Raw genomic sequence first — 21,193 nt, forward strand, 5'->3', positions numbered from 1 at the left:
GAGCTGACTCCACCCCACCTCTCGCTGCTGGTAGGACCTTCAGCAGGGTTTTAAAATGCAACATTTCAAAGCTTTGGTATCTTGTCTATCAAGTGGGGTTAATAACAGCCACGATGTTAGGATCAGTTGAGACAATCCATGTAAAATGTTAGACATAGAGCCGGATTCATAGTAGCCCTCTGTAAATGTTAAAATGTGCCTCAAATGGAAAAAATTAATGACATAAATGTTCTAGGGCCAGATATGGTGGCTCAACACTTGTAATCCCAGCACTTTGGGAGGCTGAGGTAGGAGGATTGCTTGAGTCCAGGAGTTCAAGACCAGGCTGGGCAACGTAGCAAGACCCCATCTCTACAAAAAATCCAAAAATTAGTCGGATATGGTTTGCGTCTGTAGTCCCACCTACTCGGAGACTGAGGTGGGAGGAATGCTTGATCTCAGGAGGTCAAGGCTGCAGTAAACCATGTTCTTGCCTCTATACTCCAGCCTGGGCAATACAGCAAGACCCTATCTCAAAATAAATAAATGTTCTCAACTGAATAAAGCAGAAGATCATGACACCTTCAATGTCCTTTGTCCCGTACCCTTCTCCAGAGGTGCTGTGTTCATGATCTCCCTCATCCTGACGATGACACCAGGGTGGAAGAGCTGATGCCAGTTAACAGGAAGTGGAGGTTCCTGGAGATACCTGTGTAAATAGGAGTGTTCCTCTGTTTGGAGACTTGACTCATATTTTAGAGCTTTTCTCTTAGAATATTAATTACTACAGTTGGTTCAGTGTGTACTGAGTATCGAGTGCTTGCAGAGTACATGATAAGCACTCCATAATGTTAAGCTGCCTCACTGAATCCTCATGCCCCTCATGAGCTAGAAAGTATCATGATTCCCATTGTAGACAGGAAGAGACTCAGGCTTTCTAGAGGCTCACAGAGGTGTTGATGTGATTTGCCCAAGAATTCAAGGCCAAATTTTCTTTCTGCCAAGTTCCCCACACCTTCCAGGCCCATTGCTATTGAGATGGCATCTTATAAGTTACAGATAATGCAAACTAATACATAATGCAAGATAGCTAATATAATAGCTAACATAGACCAATAGGTAACCAAAACATTACTCATATTTGACCAACAAAAAGCATTTTTGTGGGTTTATATATTTCAATGAGTATTTCTGATCTAACTCAATACCTCAAAGAGAAACATCTCAGTTGTCTAATTTTTCTGTACTTGGCTTGTACTCCAAATTCATGATAGGTATGAACAGCATGACTCTTGTGACCATCTGTTAGCCCACAGGCAGCTGTCTCCTTGCCAGATTTGCTTACTAATACTTTCCCTAAAGGAAGAGCAGGTGATCAAGTATTGGTGATGTTAGTCCAGGAACAGCAGCTTCCAGCAACACTTAAGGAAGAAGGAAGCAAGATTTCCTACAAATAAAATTGATCTTGACCGGGCGTGGTGGCTCACGCCTGTAGTCCCAGCACTTTGGGAAGCCAAGGCGGCCAGATCACCTGAGGTCAGGAGCTCGAGACCAGCCTGGCCAACATGGCGAAACCTCATCTCTATTAAGAATACAAAAATTAGCTGGGTGTGGTGGTGGGTGCCTGTAATCCCACCTACTCCTTAGGCACGAAAATCGCTTGAACTCAGGAGGCAGAGGTTGCGGTGAGCCGAGATCAGGCCACTGGCCACTACATTCCAGCCTGGGAGACAGAGCGAGACTGTGTCTCAGGAAAAAAAAAAAAAAAAAAAAAATCGATCTTGACATATCCTCAGTTAACCCTTGTTACAGCTATTTTTGCTACATGACATTAGAATGTACCTTGATTGGTTTGAACATTTGTGATGTCACTCGGTTAATTTGTATGAGATCGTATAGAATAAAATAATATATAAAATTTCAAGGATACATACGTTTCAAGCCACAGAACTGCATATTTACTTAGAGATTCTTAAATCACTTTTAATGCTTATTTATCATAAATGTTACACTTTTAGCTGAGAAAAACAAAGCACTAAAATATCAAATAATTTGTCCTTGTTCATATAGAGAATTTTTTTTTGTTTTTTTTTTTGAGACTGAGTTTCGTTCTGTCACCCAGGCTGCAGAGCAGTGACACCATCTCAGCTCACTGCAACCTCCACCTCCCGGATTCAAGCAATTCTCCTGCCTCAGCCTGCTGAGTAACTGGGACTACAGGCGCCCGTCCCCACGCCCAGCTAATTTTTGTATTTTTAGTAGGGAGGGGGTTTCACTATGTTGCCCAGGTTGGTCTCGAACTCCTGGCCTCAGGTGATCCGACCGCCTCGCCTCCCAAAGTGCTGGGCTTACAGACGTGAGCCAACACACCTGGCCTATACAGAACTACTAAAAGAAACTAAAAGAGGGCCGGGCGCGATGGCTCACGCCTGTAATCCCAACACTTTGGGAGGCAGAGGCAGGTGGATCACGAGATCAGGAGATCGAGACCATCCTGGCTAACATGGTGAAACCCCGTCTCTCTAAAAATACAAAAAACTAGCCAGGTGCAGTGGCGGGCACCTGTAGTCCCAGCTACTCGGGAGGCTGAGGCAGGAAAACGGCGTGAACCTGGGAGGCGGAGCTTGCAGTGAGCCGAGATTGCGCCACTGCACTACAGCCTGGGTGACAGAGCGAGACTCCGTCTCAAAAAAAAAAAAAAAAAAAAAGAAAGAAACTAAAAGAGAAACTAATTTTTAGAAGTTTAAAGTCCGCTCAGCTTATCTGGCTAGTCATAATTGAATTAATGTATACTTTATTATAAATGTACACAGTTAATTTATGTATAGTTCCATATTGGTAATTCTTTGAAAATGAGTTATAAAAAGTCCATATGCTAAGGAAGTTAAAACCATCATAAGATTGCATCATTCATTTCTCATAATTATTCATAATTCATAATTATGATCTGTAACTTTACAGAGGCAGTAGAAATGCCGAGGTAAACAGGGCAGCTAGAAATCTGGTGAATAGTGTGTGCTGGTTCCAGCGGAACTGTTCTCCAACATTTTATTTAGAATAGCTAATCACTAATTTTCCAGTACCGCTAAGGTTTTGCGGTAGAACCAAGCTTCTTTTTATGCGACTCAGCACAAGTAGAAGAGTGATATTACCATTAGCCTAGAATGTATTGTGCAACCATAACTATGCATGCCCTTCCCTGGATGGAAATGAAACTCATTCTGGTTAAAATCAGTTTGGCAGAGTATCCTCCTTGCCAGGCAGTAATCGATAGAGATATAGACTAAGCTATTGCTATTTTTTTTTCTTAGTAACAGTGCCGCTTGGCCCATTTATAATTTTTCTGTTCACTTTGTTAAGATTCACTTGGTATCCTAAGCCCTTTAATTCTTAGTGCCAAACTTAAATTAAAATGGATTTGTTCATTACTCCTGATGACTCTTAACATTGTAGGCTGTTTAACAATTCAGGTCTTCACAAGCCTTGCAGTAGCACTGACCTTTGCCTCAACTACAGCTCTCCCCCAAAATGTGGGACCCTTTCTATTCACAAGTGTGTCCACAACTACTATAAAACTTTATAGATTTTGGAATACAAAGGCAGCATTGCTTTTTTGTCCCTGGGTTTAAAAATAACATGTACTTCAGCTAAAATAACTAGGTGAAGAGCCAATATAGGAATGGATTTTCCACTGTTAGAAAAACCAAAATTGGCCAGGCGCGGTGGCTCGCACCTGTAATCCCAGCACTTTGGGAGGCCGAGGCGGGCGGATCATGAGGTCAGGAGATCGAGACCATCCTGGCTAACATGGTGAAACCCCGTGTCTACTAAAAATACAAAAAATTAGCTGGGCATGGTGGCGGGCGCCTGTAGTCCCAGCTATTCAGGGGGCTGAGGCAGGAGAATGGCGTGAACCCAGGAGGCGGAGCTTGCAGTGAGCCGAGATCGCGCCACTGCACTCCCTGGGCAACAGTGCGAGACTCTGTCTCAAAAAAAAAGCCAAAATTTCTGGGAGGAAATATTTCTGTAGCTGAACCTAAGTACAGTAATAAAGAAGTATATATGTTGAACTTTTCAAGCTTAAAAACTCAGTATTGACTACAAACTGTAGTTGCAAATTTTTTTTTTTTTTTTTTTTTTTTTTTTTTGAGACGGAGCCTTACTCTGTTGCCAGGCTGGAGTGCAGTGGCGCAGTCTCAGCTCACTGCAACCCCACGTCCCGGGTTCAAGGAATTCTCTTGTCTCAGCCTCCTGAATAGCTAGGACTACAAGCGCCCACCACCATGCCTGGCTAATTTTTGTGTTTTTAGTAGAGATGGAGTTTCGCCACATTAGCCAGGATGGTCTCGATCTCTTGACCTTGTGAGCCACTGCGCCCAGCCTAGTCTCAAGTCTTAGTTGAACTTTTTTTTCCCCCCTCTGGTAGAATCATTTGGATAGGGATTTGTGTATGGTGTTAACTGTGGAAGTTCTCATTCATTTGTTCTTGGTATTTTAAGATGTTAGGGTTACATGTGAACATTTTAAGAATTATATCAGGAAATTGGTTGGGTGTGATGGCTCATGCCTGTAATCCGAACACTTTGGGAGGCCGAGGCGGGTGAATCACTTGCGGTCAGGAGTTCAAAACCAGCCTGGGCAACACGGTGAAACACCATCTCTACTAAAAAAACAAAAATTAGCTGGGTGTGGTAGCAGGCACCTGTAATCCCAGTTACTTGGGAGGCGGAGGCACAAGAGTTGCGTGAACCCAGGAGGTGGAGGTTGCAGTGAGCCGAGATGGCACCATTGCACTCCAGCCTGGGTGACAGAGCAAAGCTCTAGCTCAAAAAAAAAAAAAAAAAAAAAAAAGAATTAGGAAATCAAATGAGACCTTCCTCCTATTGTATTTGGAGAAGGAATATCCGCAGGAAAGAACAGATCTGGGCTGCTTTCTGTGGTGCTCATATGTTATTGGGCAGGGTCGGCTCTCTGTCAGTTTTCTTATATTTTTACCTACACCCAGCCTCATAAGAATGTCATACGAATTTTATTTTATTTTTTCAAGACAGGGTCTCGCTTTATCGCCCAGGCTGGGGTGCAGCGGCACGATCTCACTGCTACCTCCGTCTCTTGAGTTCAAGCGATTCACCTACCTCAGCCTCCTGAGTAGCTGGGACTACAGGCACCCACCGCCGTGCCCAGCAAATTTTTGTATTTTTGGTAGAGATGGGGTTTCACCATGTTGCCCAGGCTAGTCTCGAATTCCTGGGCTCAAACAACCCACCTCCCTCGGCCTCCCAAAGTGCTTGGGATTACAGGCATGAGTCACCACGCATGGCCTGTAAGAATTTTCAGTAACTTTAAAATAGTTTTGTCTTTTAATTAGAAAGTAGCTGTGTGCTAATGAAATTGTCAGATTTTGAAAATGAGTGAAATCTCCGAGTGCTAATGGGAAAGTAAAATGGTGCAGCTGTTCTGGAAAAAAAAAAAAAAAAAAAAGTTTGGCAGTTTCTTAAAAAGTTAAACACGTGCCTACCATGTGACGCAGCCATTGAACCCCCAGGTTATCCTAGAGATACGAAAACGTAAGCTCACATAAAAACCTGTATGCGATCCCTCATAGCAGCTTTGCTTGGAATTGTCAAAACCTGGAAACAAGCCAGGTCTTCAACAAGTATGTGGATAAACAAACTGCAATATATTCATACCATGGAATGCTACTAGCCAAAAAAAAATAAAAAGTGATAAACTACATCCAACAACTTGGATACATCTTAAGGCATTGTGCTGGGTGAAAAGGGCAAATCTTAAAATGCCACATACGATACGATTCCTTTTTTGTTATTTTTTTGAGACAGAGTCTCGCTCTGTCACCAGGCTAGAGTGCAGTGGTGCGATCTCGACTCAATGCAACCTCCGCCTCCTAGGTTCAAACAATTCTCCTGCCTCAGCCCCCCAAGTAGCTGGGATTACAAGCACGCACCACCACACCCAGCTAATTCATGTATTTTTAGTAGAGGCGGGGTTTCACCATGTTGGCCAGAATGGTGTCAATCTTCTGACCTTGTGATCCACCCGCCTCGGCCTCCCATGATTCTTTTTTTTTTGTTTTGTTTTGTTTTTGAGATGGAGTCTCACTCTGTCACCCAGGCTGGAGTACAATGGCACGGTCTCAGGTCACTGCAACCTCTGCCTCCCAGATTCAAGCAATTCTCCGGCCTCAGCCTCCTGAGCAGCTGGGATTACAGGCAAACGCCACCATGCCTGCTAATTTTTGTATTTTTTAGTAGAGACGGGGTTTCACCATGTTGGCCAGGCTGGTCTTGAACTCCTGACCTCAGGTGATCTGCCCAACTTGGCCTTCCAAAATGCTGGGATTACAGGCATGAGCCACTGCACCCGGCCATGATTCCTTTTATCTAACATTCTCACAATGACAGACTCATAGATTGAGCTCAGGAATTGACAGAGGTGAGGATTGGTGAGGAGGAGGGCGTGATTATTAAGTGGTGGCACAAAAGAGGCGTGTGTGTTAGTGGAACAGTTCCGTATTTTGCTTGCGGTGATGGTCGTAGCAACCTACATGTATGATAAAATTTCATAGAAATGATGAAACCCAGCCAAGCGTGGTGGCTCACACCTGTAATCCCAGCACTTTGGGAGGCCGAGGCAGGTGGATCATCTGAGGTCGGGAGTTCAAGACCAGCCTGACCAACATGGCGAAACCCCAGCTCTATTAAAAATGCAAAAATTGGGCTGGCCGCGGTGGATCACAAGGTCAGGAAATCGAGACCATCCTGGCTAACAGTGAAACCCCGTCTCTACTAAAAATACAAAAAATTAGCCGGGCGTGGTGGCGGGTGCCTGTAGTCCCAGCTACTCGGGAGGCTGAGGCAGGAGAATGATGTGAACCCCAGAGGCAGAGCTTGCAGTGAGCCGAGATTGCGTCACTGCACTCCAGCCTGGGCGACAGAGCGAGACTCTGTCTCAAAAAAAAAAAAAAAAAAAAAAAAAAAAGCCAGGTGTGGTGGTGCGCGCCTATAATCCCATCTACTCAAGAGGCTGAGGCAGGAGAATTGCTTGAACCCGGGAGGCAGAGGTTGCAGTGAGCTGAGATCGTACCACTGCACTCCAACCTGGGCAACAGAGCAAGACTCTGTCTCAAACAAAAAAGAAATGATGAAACCTTCCCCCAAAAATGAGTGATACAAAAAGTGGGAAAATCCAAATAAGGTCTGTAGTTGAGTTAATAGAACTGTAGCAGTGACAGTTTCCTGGGTTTGATAATATACTATGGTTATAGAAGATACCATTGCAGGAAGCATACCTGGGAACTCTGTGTATTATTTTTACAACTCTTATGAGTCTTAAACTATTTCAAAGAAGCCTCAAAACAAAAGAATTGAGAAGAGATGACAGAAATAACAGCTGTGGACAGACCAGCCTGGACAACATAGCAAGACCCTGTCTCTAAAAAAAAAAAAAAAATTTAATTACCTGGGCATGGTGGCACACACCTCCCAGCTACTCGGGAAGCTGAAGCAGGAGGATCACTTGAGCCCAAGAGTTTGGGGCTACAGTGTGTGGGGATCATGCCACTGCACTCCAGCCTGCGCGACAGATCAAAACCCTGTCTCAGAAAGAGAAGGAGGAAGAAAGGAGGGAAGAAGGGATGGAGGGAAGAAAAGAACAAAAGCAAAGCAAAGCAAAGAAAAAGAGCAGCTGTGGCTACGTAATGAGGCTTCGCCATCTTGTAGAGAGGATCGTGGGGGAGTTGGCTGGCTCTGGGGCTTCCTGGCCACTGGTTGCACATAGGTGCCAAGCACCTGACTGCATCTAGTGATACCAGGTGAGCGGGCTTCCAGGCAGGCATGGGAGAGGCACCTTGTGTATTTTATTTTCTTCCTTTTGAGAACCCATTAAAATGATGGCAAAGGAATTAAAAACAATACCCAATAAATCCACAGTGCAAAAAGACCTGGAAAACATCCATTGACAAGAGACCTAAAGAAATCTGGGGTGATAGGAAATGGACAGAGAGTGCTCAGTGACCTCAGAGAGCCTGAAGAACCTGGGGAAAGGAGTCTGATGGAAACTGAGCCATTCACCCCGGGGGCCCCAGAGGCTGAGGACCAGGCCGCAGAAGGTTGGGGCAGGAATCGGAGTCTGGTGCACAGGGTGGCGGAGCTCCTGGCTTCCCTTCCCTACCCCAGCCACCACCACCAGCAGCTCCCTCTGGCAGAGCAGAGATTTAACCTCAGGATAATCTGAGGTGCTCTAGACTTGGAAACAGCAGCCAAGGGTGGAGGAGGCAGAACTCTGAGCTGAAAACAGAGGAGTTCCTGAAAATCAGCTCCAAACTGTCCAGTCCCGGCCCCCTTCCTGACTGCGAAAGCTGACCATCCGATGATTGTCCCCCACCCAATGAGAGGAAATTAGAAACTTCTCAGCAGAAGCCCAGTGGCCCCTGATGGCTGTAGAGTGGCCATTGGCTTGGAATGAAGCCAGCAAGTCAGCCACTACCCTGTGCACACACCCACAGCTTCCAGCCGGCAGTGACGGGCTGCACGCCTCAATACAAACTGACCATCAGGGATCACCACACGTTTGAGGAGAGTCTCTAACATGAAAGACAGGGATATCAAACAGTGAAAGGTAATCAGGAGATGATACAGGAACTAGAATAAAACACACCAAAAAATTCAGACAGGAGAAGATACTGCATCTATAAAACAAGAACAGGAGAGTACTTTTAAAAAGAAGCAATCAAAAGGCTGGGCGTGGTGGCTCACACCTGTAATCCCAGCACTTTGGGAGGCCAGGGCGGGCGGATTAGTTGAGCTCAGGAGTTTTAGACCAGCCTGGGCAACATGGCGAAACCCCGTCTCTACCAAAAATACAAAAAATTAGCCAGGCGTGGTGGCGCATGCCTGTGATTCCCCCCCCCCCCCCCACCAGCTACTTGGGAGGTTGGGGCACGAGGATCACTTGAGCCTGGGAGGCCGAGGTTGTAGTGAGCCAGGATCACACCACTGCACTCCAGCCTGGGCAACGGAGTGAAACTCCATCTCAAAAACCAAACCAAAACAAAAAGAGCAATCAAGAAACATGAACATGCTCTTAGAAATTAAGATATATCAAATTCAAATAATAGAATTGGAACATAAAGTTGAGGATATCTGTTAGCGTTATAGAACAAAACTACTGAAAGTGGAAAATCAAAAAAGAGAATAAAGCCAGGGTATATAAAATCTTCAGAGTTCCAGAAAGAATGAAGAGACAAGAAATAAAACAGGAACGATATTTGGACCTGAAGGACATAATTTTCCACATGGCTAGGGGTCCCACTGAGTGTCCGGTAAAATAAATGAAAAACAAACAAAAAAAACGCGGGACAGACCATGGTGCAATTTCAGAACACAGGAATAAAGAGAAGGCTTCCAGAAATAAGCTTTAAAAAAAAGTCACATAGGAAGAAATGGCAGCTGACTTCAGCAGACCCAGATGCTAAAGACAGTGGAGTAATAGCTCTTTTTTTTTTTTTTTTTTTTTTTTTTGAGACATATCCTCACTCTGTCACCCAAATTGGAGTGAAGTGGTGCAGTCACAACTAACTGCAGCCTCAAACTCCTGGGCTCAAGTGATCCTCTCACCTCAGACTCCCAAGTAGCTGGGACCACAGGCACAAGCCACCACCCTTGGCTAATTGTTTTTATTTTTTGTAGCGATGGGAGTCTCGATATGTTGTCCAGGTTGGTCGCAAACTCCTGGGCTCAAGTGGTGATCCTCCCACTTCAGCCTCCCAAAGTTCTGGGATTACAAGCATGAGCCATCACGCCTGACCAAGTGATGTCTTAAAAATTCTGAGGAAAATAGTTTCAATCTACTCTGCTCTACTCAGCAAAATAGCAAACAAACGTCAAGGTAAAGATAATTTCAGACACACGGGGACTCAGATTTACCTCTCAGGCATTAGTTCTTAGATCATTTTTGGAGTGTGATCTCCATTTTGGAGAAATAGGAAGACGTGGACCTACCTGGCTGACAAGAGTGCTGCCACAGGCCACCAGGAGGGCCATGCTAGGGCAACCGTGACAGTCAAGCCACACTGAGCAAGATGGTGGAGAGTCCTTAGAGGAAGTCAAGGGAAAAACGGAACAGGAGATTAGCTGAGAGTTTTGTACATTTGAAAAATAACACTGATAGGCCTCAGCCAAGTCTAATACAGCATGGGGACAAGTTTAAGGTAGATAAACAGAAAACTAAGCAAAGGTGGCGAGGCGGAAAGAAACAATTGTCCATCCCAGGAAAAACAGCCAGGCTTTACTGAGAAAGGAAACCATCAGCCTTAGTACAAAGTCATAATGAACACTGACTATAGTTTCATCAGCAAATTGCCATCTAATTGCATAGAAAGTCCATTGGAAAGGAAGAGTGAGAGGTATAGAGACCTGAGGCCTCATCTGCTGTCGTAGGAAGCTGCAGTTACTCCCCAAAATCAAGAAATCAAGAATATTAAAAAAAAAAAAAGAATATTCAAAACTGCAGCAATAAATACAAAAATAGGAGCGTAGTTGAAAGTGCTCTCGGGCGTAAGACCAGGGCTATGGAAAAGTCGAGGCATGGGTTGTTTTTCATTGTTATCACTGTTTGATTAAAAACAAGAGTCATCCTATTCTCTCTCTCCTCCTGATTCATTTATTCTGAAGGGTATGTGTGTAAAGCACCTGCCTCTTTGAATGTTGGGTAGTTGTTCATTCTTTTTTGCATCTGGTCGTCTATATAAATGGAGCATGCATTTGGGGAAGGGGTCGGTGAGACTTGAATGGTCTCTTTGGGGTGATTAATATCGTGAAGCTTATTGTTCCTAGACAGAACAAACACATACAATCGCCACGTGTTGTGAGTCGTGAAGTCTGAGTACCGTAGGAATGACTTATTGTCTGTACTTCAAAGTTAGGGTATTTTAAAATTTAGACCCACGTCCTAAATAGTTATTTGTCTTATACTTGTCCTAGTATTTGTCTTTATGACTTTCTGCTGATACAGGAATAACACGTGTTAAAATGAAACCTGGACACTGGCTGCACCATGAAATCCATGAGAGGGAAACTGTGCCTTCTAATCCTTAGCTGTGTGCACAGGGTCTGGCCCATGGTAGTCACTCCACACAACTTTGGTGAATAAACCAATCAGTGGGAAAATGCCAGGGAGGCAGGGCGCAGTGGCTCGTGCCTGTAATCCCAGCATTTTGGGAGGCCAAGGTACGAGGATAACCTGAGGTCAGGAGTTTGAGACCAGCCTGGCCAACATGGTGAAAACCCACCTGTACTAAAAATATAAAAGTTAGCCGGGTGTGGTGGTGGGCTCCTGTAATCCCAGCTACTCGGGAGGCTGGGGCAGGAGAATTGCTTGAACCTGGTAGGCGGAGGTTGCAGTGAGCTGAGATCGTGCCACTGTACTCCAGCCTGGGTGACAGAGTGAGACTCCGTCTCAAAAAAAAAAGAAAGAAAAGAAAATGCCAGGGACACCCAGAAGTTTCCAGGCAGGCCTGTGTCCTGGGGCCATCAGCAACATGCCACCAATGCCCCCTTCCACGTCCCTCCCCGCCCACACCCCTATAATTAGAGTAAAAACAAAATCTCCTGGAAATTTCTATTCAGTGGATAGAAATTCATCGAAATCTATTCGAAACATTGCCTTTGTAAGTAAGTACAGGTAGCTGATCCTGCACAGGCGTTCCTTAACACTAGAATGAGAACCATTAGCAATCCACTCAAACCCAAGAGGATGCCAGGCCTACAGTCCCTGCAGGGTATGGTAGAGACATGAATGCCTGCTGCCTGCTCTGCTTATAGCAGATTCCAGGCAGCCTCTTGGGCAATTGAGAACTGCCAGGGTTACGGGCACCTTGCCACCTGTGAGCCCTGTTCCATCAGGTGAGGGAATAGGTGTGCTTCATTATTTTTACATCAGCATTCATTACTTTGTAGACTGTGCTGTTAGGCATCCATAGCTATCCTGGGCCACACAGTGACAAAATCTGAAGATGACTCGGTTTATTGTTTATTTTATTAATTTGTGTGTTTTGTTTGTTTGGCAGAATGTTATGGAACAGTTCAATCCTGGGCTGCGAAATTTAATAAACCTGGGGAAAAATTATGAGAAAGCTGTAAACGGTAAGTCTGTTTTTCTGAATTGATTATATATAAAGCCACTCAGTAAATATTTAATTATTTTTAAATGCTTAGTATTGAATTTTTAAATACCTTTAAGTGGTTAAAAATTGTTCACAATGAATTTAATCTACAGAACTTTGCAATGACAGTACACAATGATATTAGCGTATTTGAAACAAGTCAATTGAATGAAAGTGAGGGTACTCTAAGTGATGCCTTTTAACTATAAAACCATGCTTTCTACTTTTAAAACCAAATTCTTGGTAAACTAACAAATATAAAATGTGTACATAAGACATTTATAAGTTAGGGTCCTACAGCACAGAAATTATTCTCCTTTTATGTATATAAAAGAATTTCTTGTCTTTAGATGTATCACTTTTTTCATCTTTTTTTCCCGATGTGTCACTTTTGATAGTTACATGAGAAACAATATTTTTAGCTTGAATGAAATTAGCTGCACGTGGTGGTGCGCGCTTGTAGTCCCAGCTACTCAGGAGTGTGTGGCGGGATGATCGCTTGCGCCTGGGAGGTTGAGGCTGCAGTGAGCTGTGATCCTGCCACTGCACCCCAGCCTGAGCAACAGAGTAAGGGCCTGTCTCAAAAAAGAAAAAAAAAAAGAAATTTTTTTTAGCCTGAATGGAAAAACATCTAAATTAAACGGTTGGACTTAGGTTCTCATTTCAAAATATATGCTTCATTTAAAATGAACTTGAGTATTGGTATTGGCCTGTCTTTGTGATTAAAATGCATCGGTGATCACCTTAAAAACTTAAAAATGCTAGCAATCACCAAATTCTAACATGGGCAAGACAGTTCTTCCCCAAAATGTAGTAAGTATCACCCCAAAACACTCAGACCCCAGTTTCACCCTCTCCCACCGTTCTACTTTTGTCACCAAGTAACATAAGTAGAAATGTAGTTTCTGACAGATTTGAAGGCAGGTTCAGATCAAGTTTTACATCTTCTTATCTCTTCTTTCTTTCTTTTTTTTTTTTTCTCCCCCCAGACAGAGTCTTGCTCTGTCACCCAGGCTGGAGTGCAGTGGAACAATCTCGGCTCACTGCAACCTCTGCCTCCCAGGCTCAAGCGATTCTTCTGCCTCAGCCTCCCAAGTAGCTGGGATTATAGGTGTACACCACCATGCCCGGCTAATTTTTGTATTTTTAGTAGAGATGGGGTTTCACCATGTTGGCCAGGCTGGTCTCGAACTCCTGACCTCAGGTAATCCACTCCCCTCAGCCTCCCAAAGTGCTAGGATTATAAACTTGAGCCACCACACCCAGCCTCTTATCTTTTTTGCCATACTGGTTGCTCCATGTTGATATTTTGAAAATAAACCTGTGGCCTCACTCTCGCTCAGCATGAACCTGCCCCAGGAAAGGGCGTGAGCTGGCTAGACTGTGGACTCTGGGTGAGGAGGAGCACCATTGTGTGTAGTCGCTGGAAAAGTATACTGCTCATTTACTCTTCTGCCTCGCTGTGCTTTCGGGGATTTCAGCAGCAGGAAGTGCAGCAGGTCTGGGATTTTGCTCCCTTGCCCTCCAGTGGTCCCCGTGACTTCTGCAGGTGCCCCCGTCCTCCAGAAAGCCAGAGCTGTGCACTGCTGACTCTCCCTCGAAGATTGCTTAGTCACAAGGCCACAAAGTCATTGCTTTAGATGTCCTTGTGAAGGAAATCACTGTGACCTGCAGTGTTTTTTTTCTTTCTAGCATGAGCTGCAGAGTTTTACAAGGTGAGCCAGTGAGCTGCCTACAGCTTAGCTTCCTGCTAACAAGGCTTCTCCCCAAAGGGCTCTTGACACTTTAGCACCTCCTGGGGAGTAAATACTTCAGAAAGTATTTCCAGAATTTCTGCAGGCCATCTGGTTGTGCCTTTGCTGAAGCCGTTGAGAAATGTAGGTAAATGTGTAAAGTCCTTGGTGAGAATTTGGAAATAGTTGAGGCTGCCAGGTGTGCAGTCCACAGTTACGTTAGAACACAAGGCAGGCCGGGCATGGTGGCTCGTGCCTGTAATTCCAGCACTTTGGGAGTCTGAGGCAGGAGGATAGCTTTAGCCCAGGAATTCGAGACCCCGTCACTACAAAAAAAAATTTAAAAATCAGCTCAGGCCAGGCGCGGTGGTTCACGCCTGTAATCTCAGCAATTTGGGAGGCCGAGGTGGGCAGATCACCTGAGGTCAGAAGTTCGAAACCAGCCTGGCCAAAATGGTAAATCCCTGTCTCTACTAAAAATACAAAATTTAGCCGGGAATGGTGGCACGTGCCTGTGATCCCAACTACGTGGGAGGCTGAGGCAGGAGAATCACTTGAACCCGGGAGGCAGAGGTTGCAATGAGCCAAGATCATGCCACTGCACTCCAGCCTGGGCAACAGAGTGAGACTTGGCCTCAAAAAAAAAAAAAAAAAAAAAAATTAGCTGGGCATGGTGGCGTGCTCCTGTAGTCCTACCTATCAGGAGCCTGGGGTGGGAGGATTGCTTGAGTCCAGAAGTTCGAGGCTGCAATGAGCTGTGATTGTACCACTGCACTCCAGCCTAGGAGACAGAGCAAGACCCTGTCTCAAAAAAATTAAAAAAAAAAAAAAAAAAGGAACCCAGGTCTACAGGTGAATGGCTAGGAGCATTGTACAGACCAGTGTCACAAGAATTTGAGTGGTGTGGGTTGGTGTGGCCTGGAACAGGGAGGAGGCCCTGCAGGAGATGAGCTATCTGCCAGATGTTAGGTTTCAGCAGGCAGACACTACTGCACGCATAAAAGACAGCAAGTCGGCCGAGCGCAATGGCTCACGCCTGTAATCCCAGCACACTGGGAGGCCAAAGCGGGCGGATCACGAGGTCAAGAGATTGAGACCAGCCTGGCCAACATGGTGAAACCCCGTCTCTGCTAAAGATACAAAAATTAGCCAGGCGTGGTGGCGGGTGCCTGTAATCCCACCTACTCAGGAGGCTGAGGCAGGAGAATCACTTGAACCCGGGAGGTAGAGGTTGCAGTGAGCGGAGATCGTGCCATTGCACTCCAGCCTAGTGACAGAGCAAGACTCTGTCTCAAAAAAAAAAAAAAAAAAGACAGCAAGTAAGCCAGGACCTGGGGTCCACACTGGCATGGGTGGCACACTGCTGGGGCATGGGCGGGATAGGGTCAGATCACCGTGCACTTGAATGCACATAACAGAGCTCGTTATGCTGTGTCACCCTGCACACCTCACTGCCCTCAAACTTGGTGGCTTCAGACAGCAACAGTTGCTTATTTCTCCTATAAGGCAGGGCAGTTTTCCAGACCCTCCGGGCTCACTCCTGCACCTGCAGTCTTCTGCGGCCCGTGTGGGGCTGTGGGCTGGATGCAGCCCTGCAATGGGGTCTTTCCCCTTCAAGGAGGCCAGACTCTGTCCTCATTCAGTAGCAGTGGTGTCCTAAGAGTATAAGCCCCAGTGCCCAGCACCTCTCAAGTCCCTGCAGGAGTCATGCTTGCTGATAACCCGTGGGTCAAAGCAGGTCCCATGGCCACGCCACCTGGTAGGGGACCACATACGCTGGGAATTCTGGGAGGTGTGATTCCTGGAAGGCCATTACTGTAAAAATCTACTACGGGCTCTGGGGTGTGTGACCTTACCTCATGGGCAGTGGGAGGACACCAAAGGCTTTGAGCAGAATGTTCACCCAATGAAACCATATTTTAAGGAAAAATTATCAAGTAGAAGTACATAGATTGGTCTAGACTGATGAAGTAGTTGGCCAACCACTAAAATAGAGCTACGCTAGGTATGGTGGCTCATGCCTGTAATGCCAGCACTTTGGGAGGCTGAGGTGGGAGTATCGCTTGAACCCAGGAGTTCAAGACCAGCCTGGTCAACATAGTGAGACCCTATTTCTAGAAAAAATAAAAAATTAGCTAGGTGTGGTGGCGTGCACCTGTAGTCCCAGTTACTCAGGAGGCTGAGGTGGGAGGATGGCTTGAGTCCAGGAGGTGGAGGCTGCAGTGAGCTATGATCACACCACTGCACTCCAGTGTGGGCAACAGAGTGAGACCCTGACTCTTAAAAAAAAAAAAAAAAAAAAAAACTAATATGCTTCTTTCCTTAAAACAATAAGTAGTAGAAAATATCTTAATGTGCTCACAAAAGGGAGGCAAAATTATGAAAGTATTATTTATCTCTTCTGGCTAAATTTTATAATTTTCAAGTTAATTTAACTTTATCATCATAGCAAAGATACTTTACAAGACCGAGAAGGTTACATGGTTTTCAATGTAAGTCAACAATTAATGAAAAATTGTGATTTCATGTGTGGATGCAAACCAAACATTTTGCTTAAATATTGTGTAATCCTGCATTCCATTCCCGCACTAATTTGCTTTTCAGATGATCAGTACTTTACAACTTAACATCTTCATACTAAGATGTTCCATCTTACAACTTGACAGTTTCCTGGCTACACACCTTGTTTTTAGGTGGAGTCACTTCTTTCTTAGTTCTAGACAAGACCAAAGAATCAGAAAGCACCATAATTTAGAGCTGAGGAAGTGAAGTGCCCAGCCAGAGCTGTGTGCCTTCCCGCTGACTCAACATTGACCTTGGGTATGTCCCAGAATATCTCCACTCCGCTGCCCTTAGCGCAACGGGCTGATGACATTACGGACTGTGTCTCAACATCATTGGATAGATTAACTATGTATGTATATAAATGCTAATTGCTATTCTTTTTACATTTACACTTTAAGGTTGTTCTGAGTCTTATAATAGTACAGTAGATAGAATATTGCATTTCCTAAAGTTGGATACGTATATAGTAAAAACCATAACTTTTATATATATATATAAATATATATGTACTTTTTTTTTTTTTTGAGACTGAGTCTCACTCTGTCGCCAGGCTGGAGTGCAGTGGCGCAATCTCAGCTCACTGTAACCTCTGCCTCCCGAGTTCAAGCGATTCTCCTGCCTCAGCCTCCCGAATAGCTGGGATTACAGGCACGTGCCACCATGCCTGGCTAATTTTTGTATTTTTAGTGGAGACGGGGTTTCACCATGTTGGCCAGGACGGTCTTAATCTCTTGACCTCGTGATCCTCCTGCCTCAGCCTCCCAAAGTACTGGGATCACAGGTGTGAGCCACAGCACCTGGCTATAAATTTTTAACTCTACAATAAATCCTAAAGTAGATTAATTTGCCAGAAAAAATATACTGTTTTGGCTTTTCATACCTTCAGCTGGACCTGCACATGAATTAATTATGTGGCTCACAACTATAATCCAAACACTTTGGGAGGCTCAGGCAAGAGGATCCCTTGAGCCCAGGAGTTCAAGACCAGCCTGGGCAACAGAGACCCCTACTCTTAAAAAAAAAAAAAATATATATATATATATATATATATATATTTTTTTTTTTTTTTTTTTTTTTGAGACAGGGGCCTCACTCTTGCCCACGCTAGAGTACAGTGGTATAGTTGTGGTTCACTGCAGTCTTGACCGTCTGGGCTCACGCAATTCTCCCACCTTAGCTTCCTGAGTAGCTGGGACTACTATAGGCGTGTGCCACCACCACCATGCCTGGCTAGTTTTTTTGTTTGTTTTCAGTAGAGATATTAGGGGGGGTCTCCTTATGTTGCCCAGGCTGGTCTCAAACTCTTGGGCTCAAGTGATCCTCCTACCTCAGCCTCGCAAAATGCTAGGAGTACAGGTGTAAGCCACCGCACCCAGCCCCTTCAATTTTTTTTTTTTTTTTTTTTTTTAATTAGCCAGGAATGGTGGCACGTGCCTGTAGTTCCAGCTACTCGGGAGGCTGAGGCAGAAGGATCCTTTGAGCCCAGGAGGTCAAGGCTGCAGTGAGCCATGATCTTGCCACTGCACTCCAGCCTGGGTGAAATAATAAGACTCTGCCTCTAAAAAAATAAAATAAAATAAAATCCACCTTGTTAAAACAATTGCCCATTATACATTGCGGCATTGCAGCTGGTATAGCCTCTGGGATTCCCGAGGGCTCTTTTAGCTCCAAAACTGTGTGGTCTCCAAAGCTCCAGGAGAAACTGATTTCTATGTCTGAAACCAATCTTAGAGTAAAATTCCAAATAAATGCTTTTCTCCAAAATTACACTAACCAGGCTGGGTCTCTATCATACATCTTCAATACCCTCAAACCTAGATTGTAAAGTGAAAAAAGTATATTAGCAGCTTCCATTTGTTCATCTGTCACTCACATTCTTAGGGCATTTTAAGGATGAGCAACCTTTGTTTCAGAAAGGGTAAGTAATTTGCCCCTGGAGGTTACACAGTTATAATTTAGTCTTCAGAATCAGTTTGAAGGGGGCAGTATTATTTTTAAGATAATTAGAACCCACCTTGTAGCAATAAAAGTTTTCTTGTCTTTGCCAAAAAAGAAAAAGTAGAGCATTCAGTTATTTTTTCAGACAATTGTGTTGCTTTTTGGAATGATAATATATTTCAAATTTCATATATTCTCTCCTGGCAACAAATAGGTTGGTTGGTTGTGGCTCAAAATGCCTTTTTCAATAGAAAAATTAAGCACTGCCATCAAAGGACCAGGCTCCTAGTCCACCTCACACAACTCCTAACTAAGAATGTTACAGACCTGGAGTGCTGGAGAAGAACTAGCTCAGAAAAGATTTCTGGCTGGAGAGGATATATCTTCTTTTTTTATATTTATTTTTGAGACAATATCTGGCTGTGTCACCCAGAGTAGAATGCAGTGTCACTATCTCGGCTCACTTGCAACCTCCGCCTCCTGGGCTCAAGTGATCCTCTCACCTCAGCCTCCCAAGTAGCTGGGACTGCAGGCACACTCCACCATGCCTGGCTAATTTATGTATATTTTTTTTTGTAGAGGTGGGGTTTTACCATGTTGCCCAGGCTGATCTCAAACTCCTCCCACCTCAGCCTCCCAAAGGGCTGGGATTACAGGTGTGAGCCACCGTGCCCAGGCAAAGCCCTAGTTCAACGTTAGGAACGCATCCACTCTGAAACTGGCATCAGGAGCAAGCTGAGCCTTCTCTGGACTTTCAGCACCTGCTGCTGAAGGTTCCCCGGGGCTGGTCAGAGACGAGGATCTCATGGGGCTGTCCCTTGGCTGGGGGTCTCCACCCCGGCACCACTCTCAACACAGGTCTTACCTCCTGAGAGCCACACCTGCCACAGCCCAAACCTTCCTGCAGCCAGAAGGGACCAGGGGGTATTTGGAAGAAAACTTGTGTCGCTTCCTCCTTTCCTTGTCTAAGTGACGATTTTGTGTGTCACCTTTTGTGTCTAGCTATGATCCTGGCAGGAAAAGCCTACTACGATGGAGTGGCCAAGATCGGTGAGATTGCCACTGGGTCCCCCGTGTCGACCGAACTGGGTGAGCGATCTGTCCCTTTATACATAAACCCCACTTGTCATCCTGTGAACCCCGAGAGAAATGCGTGGGATGGCCCAGTCCAGAACAGAGGAGAGATCTGGGCCAGCATGCTGTGGTTCTACTTCACCGTGGTGTGTGGAAATTGATGCTTAGTCGGAGGGTGGGCTGGGGCTGGTGCCGGAGGGCGAGCGGAGGCCTTGTTTTCTGGCCAGCCTCCCTGTTCTCCTAGGAACTTGAGCTTTTGCCCTGGGTGCCTGGGCTCTCACCCTTCCAGCTGGGAGTTTGACCTACATTCCTGATGGGCCAGCCGGGCCTCCTGGGGCCTCGGGCTGTGGCCAGAGTGTTTCCTGTGACTCACCTAGTAGAAAATCCGACTCCTTTACATTGCTCTCTTGGCCCTTGCCTCTTCCCTGGTTGCTTTCAGCTGTGATTTTTCCGGTTCTGCTGGTATGAATCGCTCTCCTGTGCAGGCAGAGAGGGCGGTTACACCCTGGGCAGTGCCCGCTGCCGAGGGGATCTGGGCTTCTGTTTATAGAACCTTCACTGTCGGGGGTTAGGGAAAGGTGGGCTTTTAAAACAGCCCCACACAGCACTCTCATTTAAAAAACTTGTTGAATATGTTTTATTGTACAAAGGGTAAAATTTCTGGCTTAACCGGAGGAAAATCATGGTAAAGTGTGCGTGTGTTTAAAGAAAAGTGCATCCATGTCCAGTTAAGAAGTAGGAAGGGGAAGCAGAGGAGTGGGGGCATCACCAAGGGAAGGTGCGGGCAAGTCACATGGTTTCTCGATGGGGTTGGCCTGAGGGTTTTTAGGATTGTTTGGGAAGCTCTTAACTGACCCATAAAAGACAGGGACAAATGAGAGGCCTGACAGTAGAGTTGAGGAGCTGGGCTGTTGGGTGCAGAGGCGATCTGGGTCCTCACGGTCTCCGTATAAAGCCATAGGCACATGGTAGACCATATGCTGGAAGTGATGCCTTGTTAGTGAATAAGTCAGTACTGCGAGAAAGCGATCTATGTATTTTTTAATTTTTTATTTTATTGAGACAGAGTCTCGCTCTGTCACCCAGGCTGGAGTGCAGTGGCACGATCTCGGCTCACTGCAACCTCTGCTGCCCAGGTTCAAGCAATTCTCCTGCCTCAGCCTCCTAAGTAGCTGAGACTACAGATGCCCGCCACCACGCCTGGCTAATTTTTTTGTATTTTTTAGTAGAGACGGGGTTTCGCCATGTTGGCCACGCTGGTCTCGAACTCCTGACCTCAGGTGATCCTCCTGCCTCAGCCTACCAAAGTACTGAGATTACAGGTGTGAGCCACCGCGCCCAGCCCATATATATATATATATATATATATATATATATATATATATGCTATAATATTTTTTATATATATAAAAAATATATAATATACATATAATATACATATATAAATATATGTATATTTATATAAATATGTATCTGTATTTATAATATAAATATGCATATATATTTATATATAATATAAATATACATGCATATATATTTATATATATAAATATATGTATATATTTATATAATATATAAATATAAATATATGTATATATATTTAATATATATATTTATATTATGTATATTTATAATATACATAATATAAATATATATGTGTATATATATAAATATATAAATATATTTATATATATTTTAGGGGGTCTCTCTGTGTTGGCCAGGT

The 21,193-nt window shown here is 44.8% G+C and overlaps 1 protein-coding gene across 2 annotated transcripts in view; it reads left to right on the plus strand.

Annotated features, from left to right (window-relative positions):
- The window catches only part of BAIAP2L1 (BAR/IMD domain containing adaptor protein 2 like 1), a 111,291-nt gene that overhangs the window by 26,727 nt on the left and 63,371 nt on the right, over positions 1-21,193 (plus strand). For both annotated transcript variants that reach the window (XM_055393174.2, XM_055393177.2), the window contains exons 2-3: positions 12,065-12,140; positions 19,399-19,485. In XM_055393174.2, coding sequence (XP_055249149.1) covers positions 12,065-12,140; positions 19,399-19,485 — 163 coding nt within the window. The remainder of the gene's footprint in view (positions 1-12,064; positions 12,141-19,398; positions 19,486-21,193) is intronic.

The sequence above is a fragment of the Gorilla gorilla genome, chromosome 6 (assembly GCF_029281585.2).
Source record: "Gorilla gorilla gorilla isolate KB3781 chromosome 6, NHGRI_mGorGor1-v2.1_pri, whole genome shotgun sequence".
NCBI lineage: Eukaryota > Metazoa > Chordata > Mammalia > Primates > Hominidae > Gorilla > Gorilla gorilla.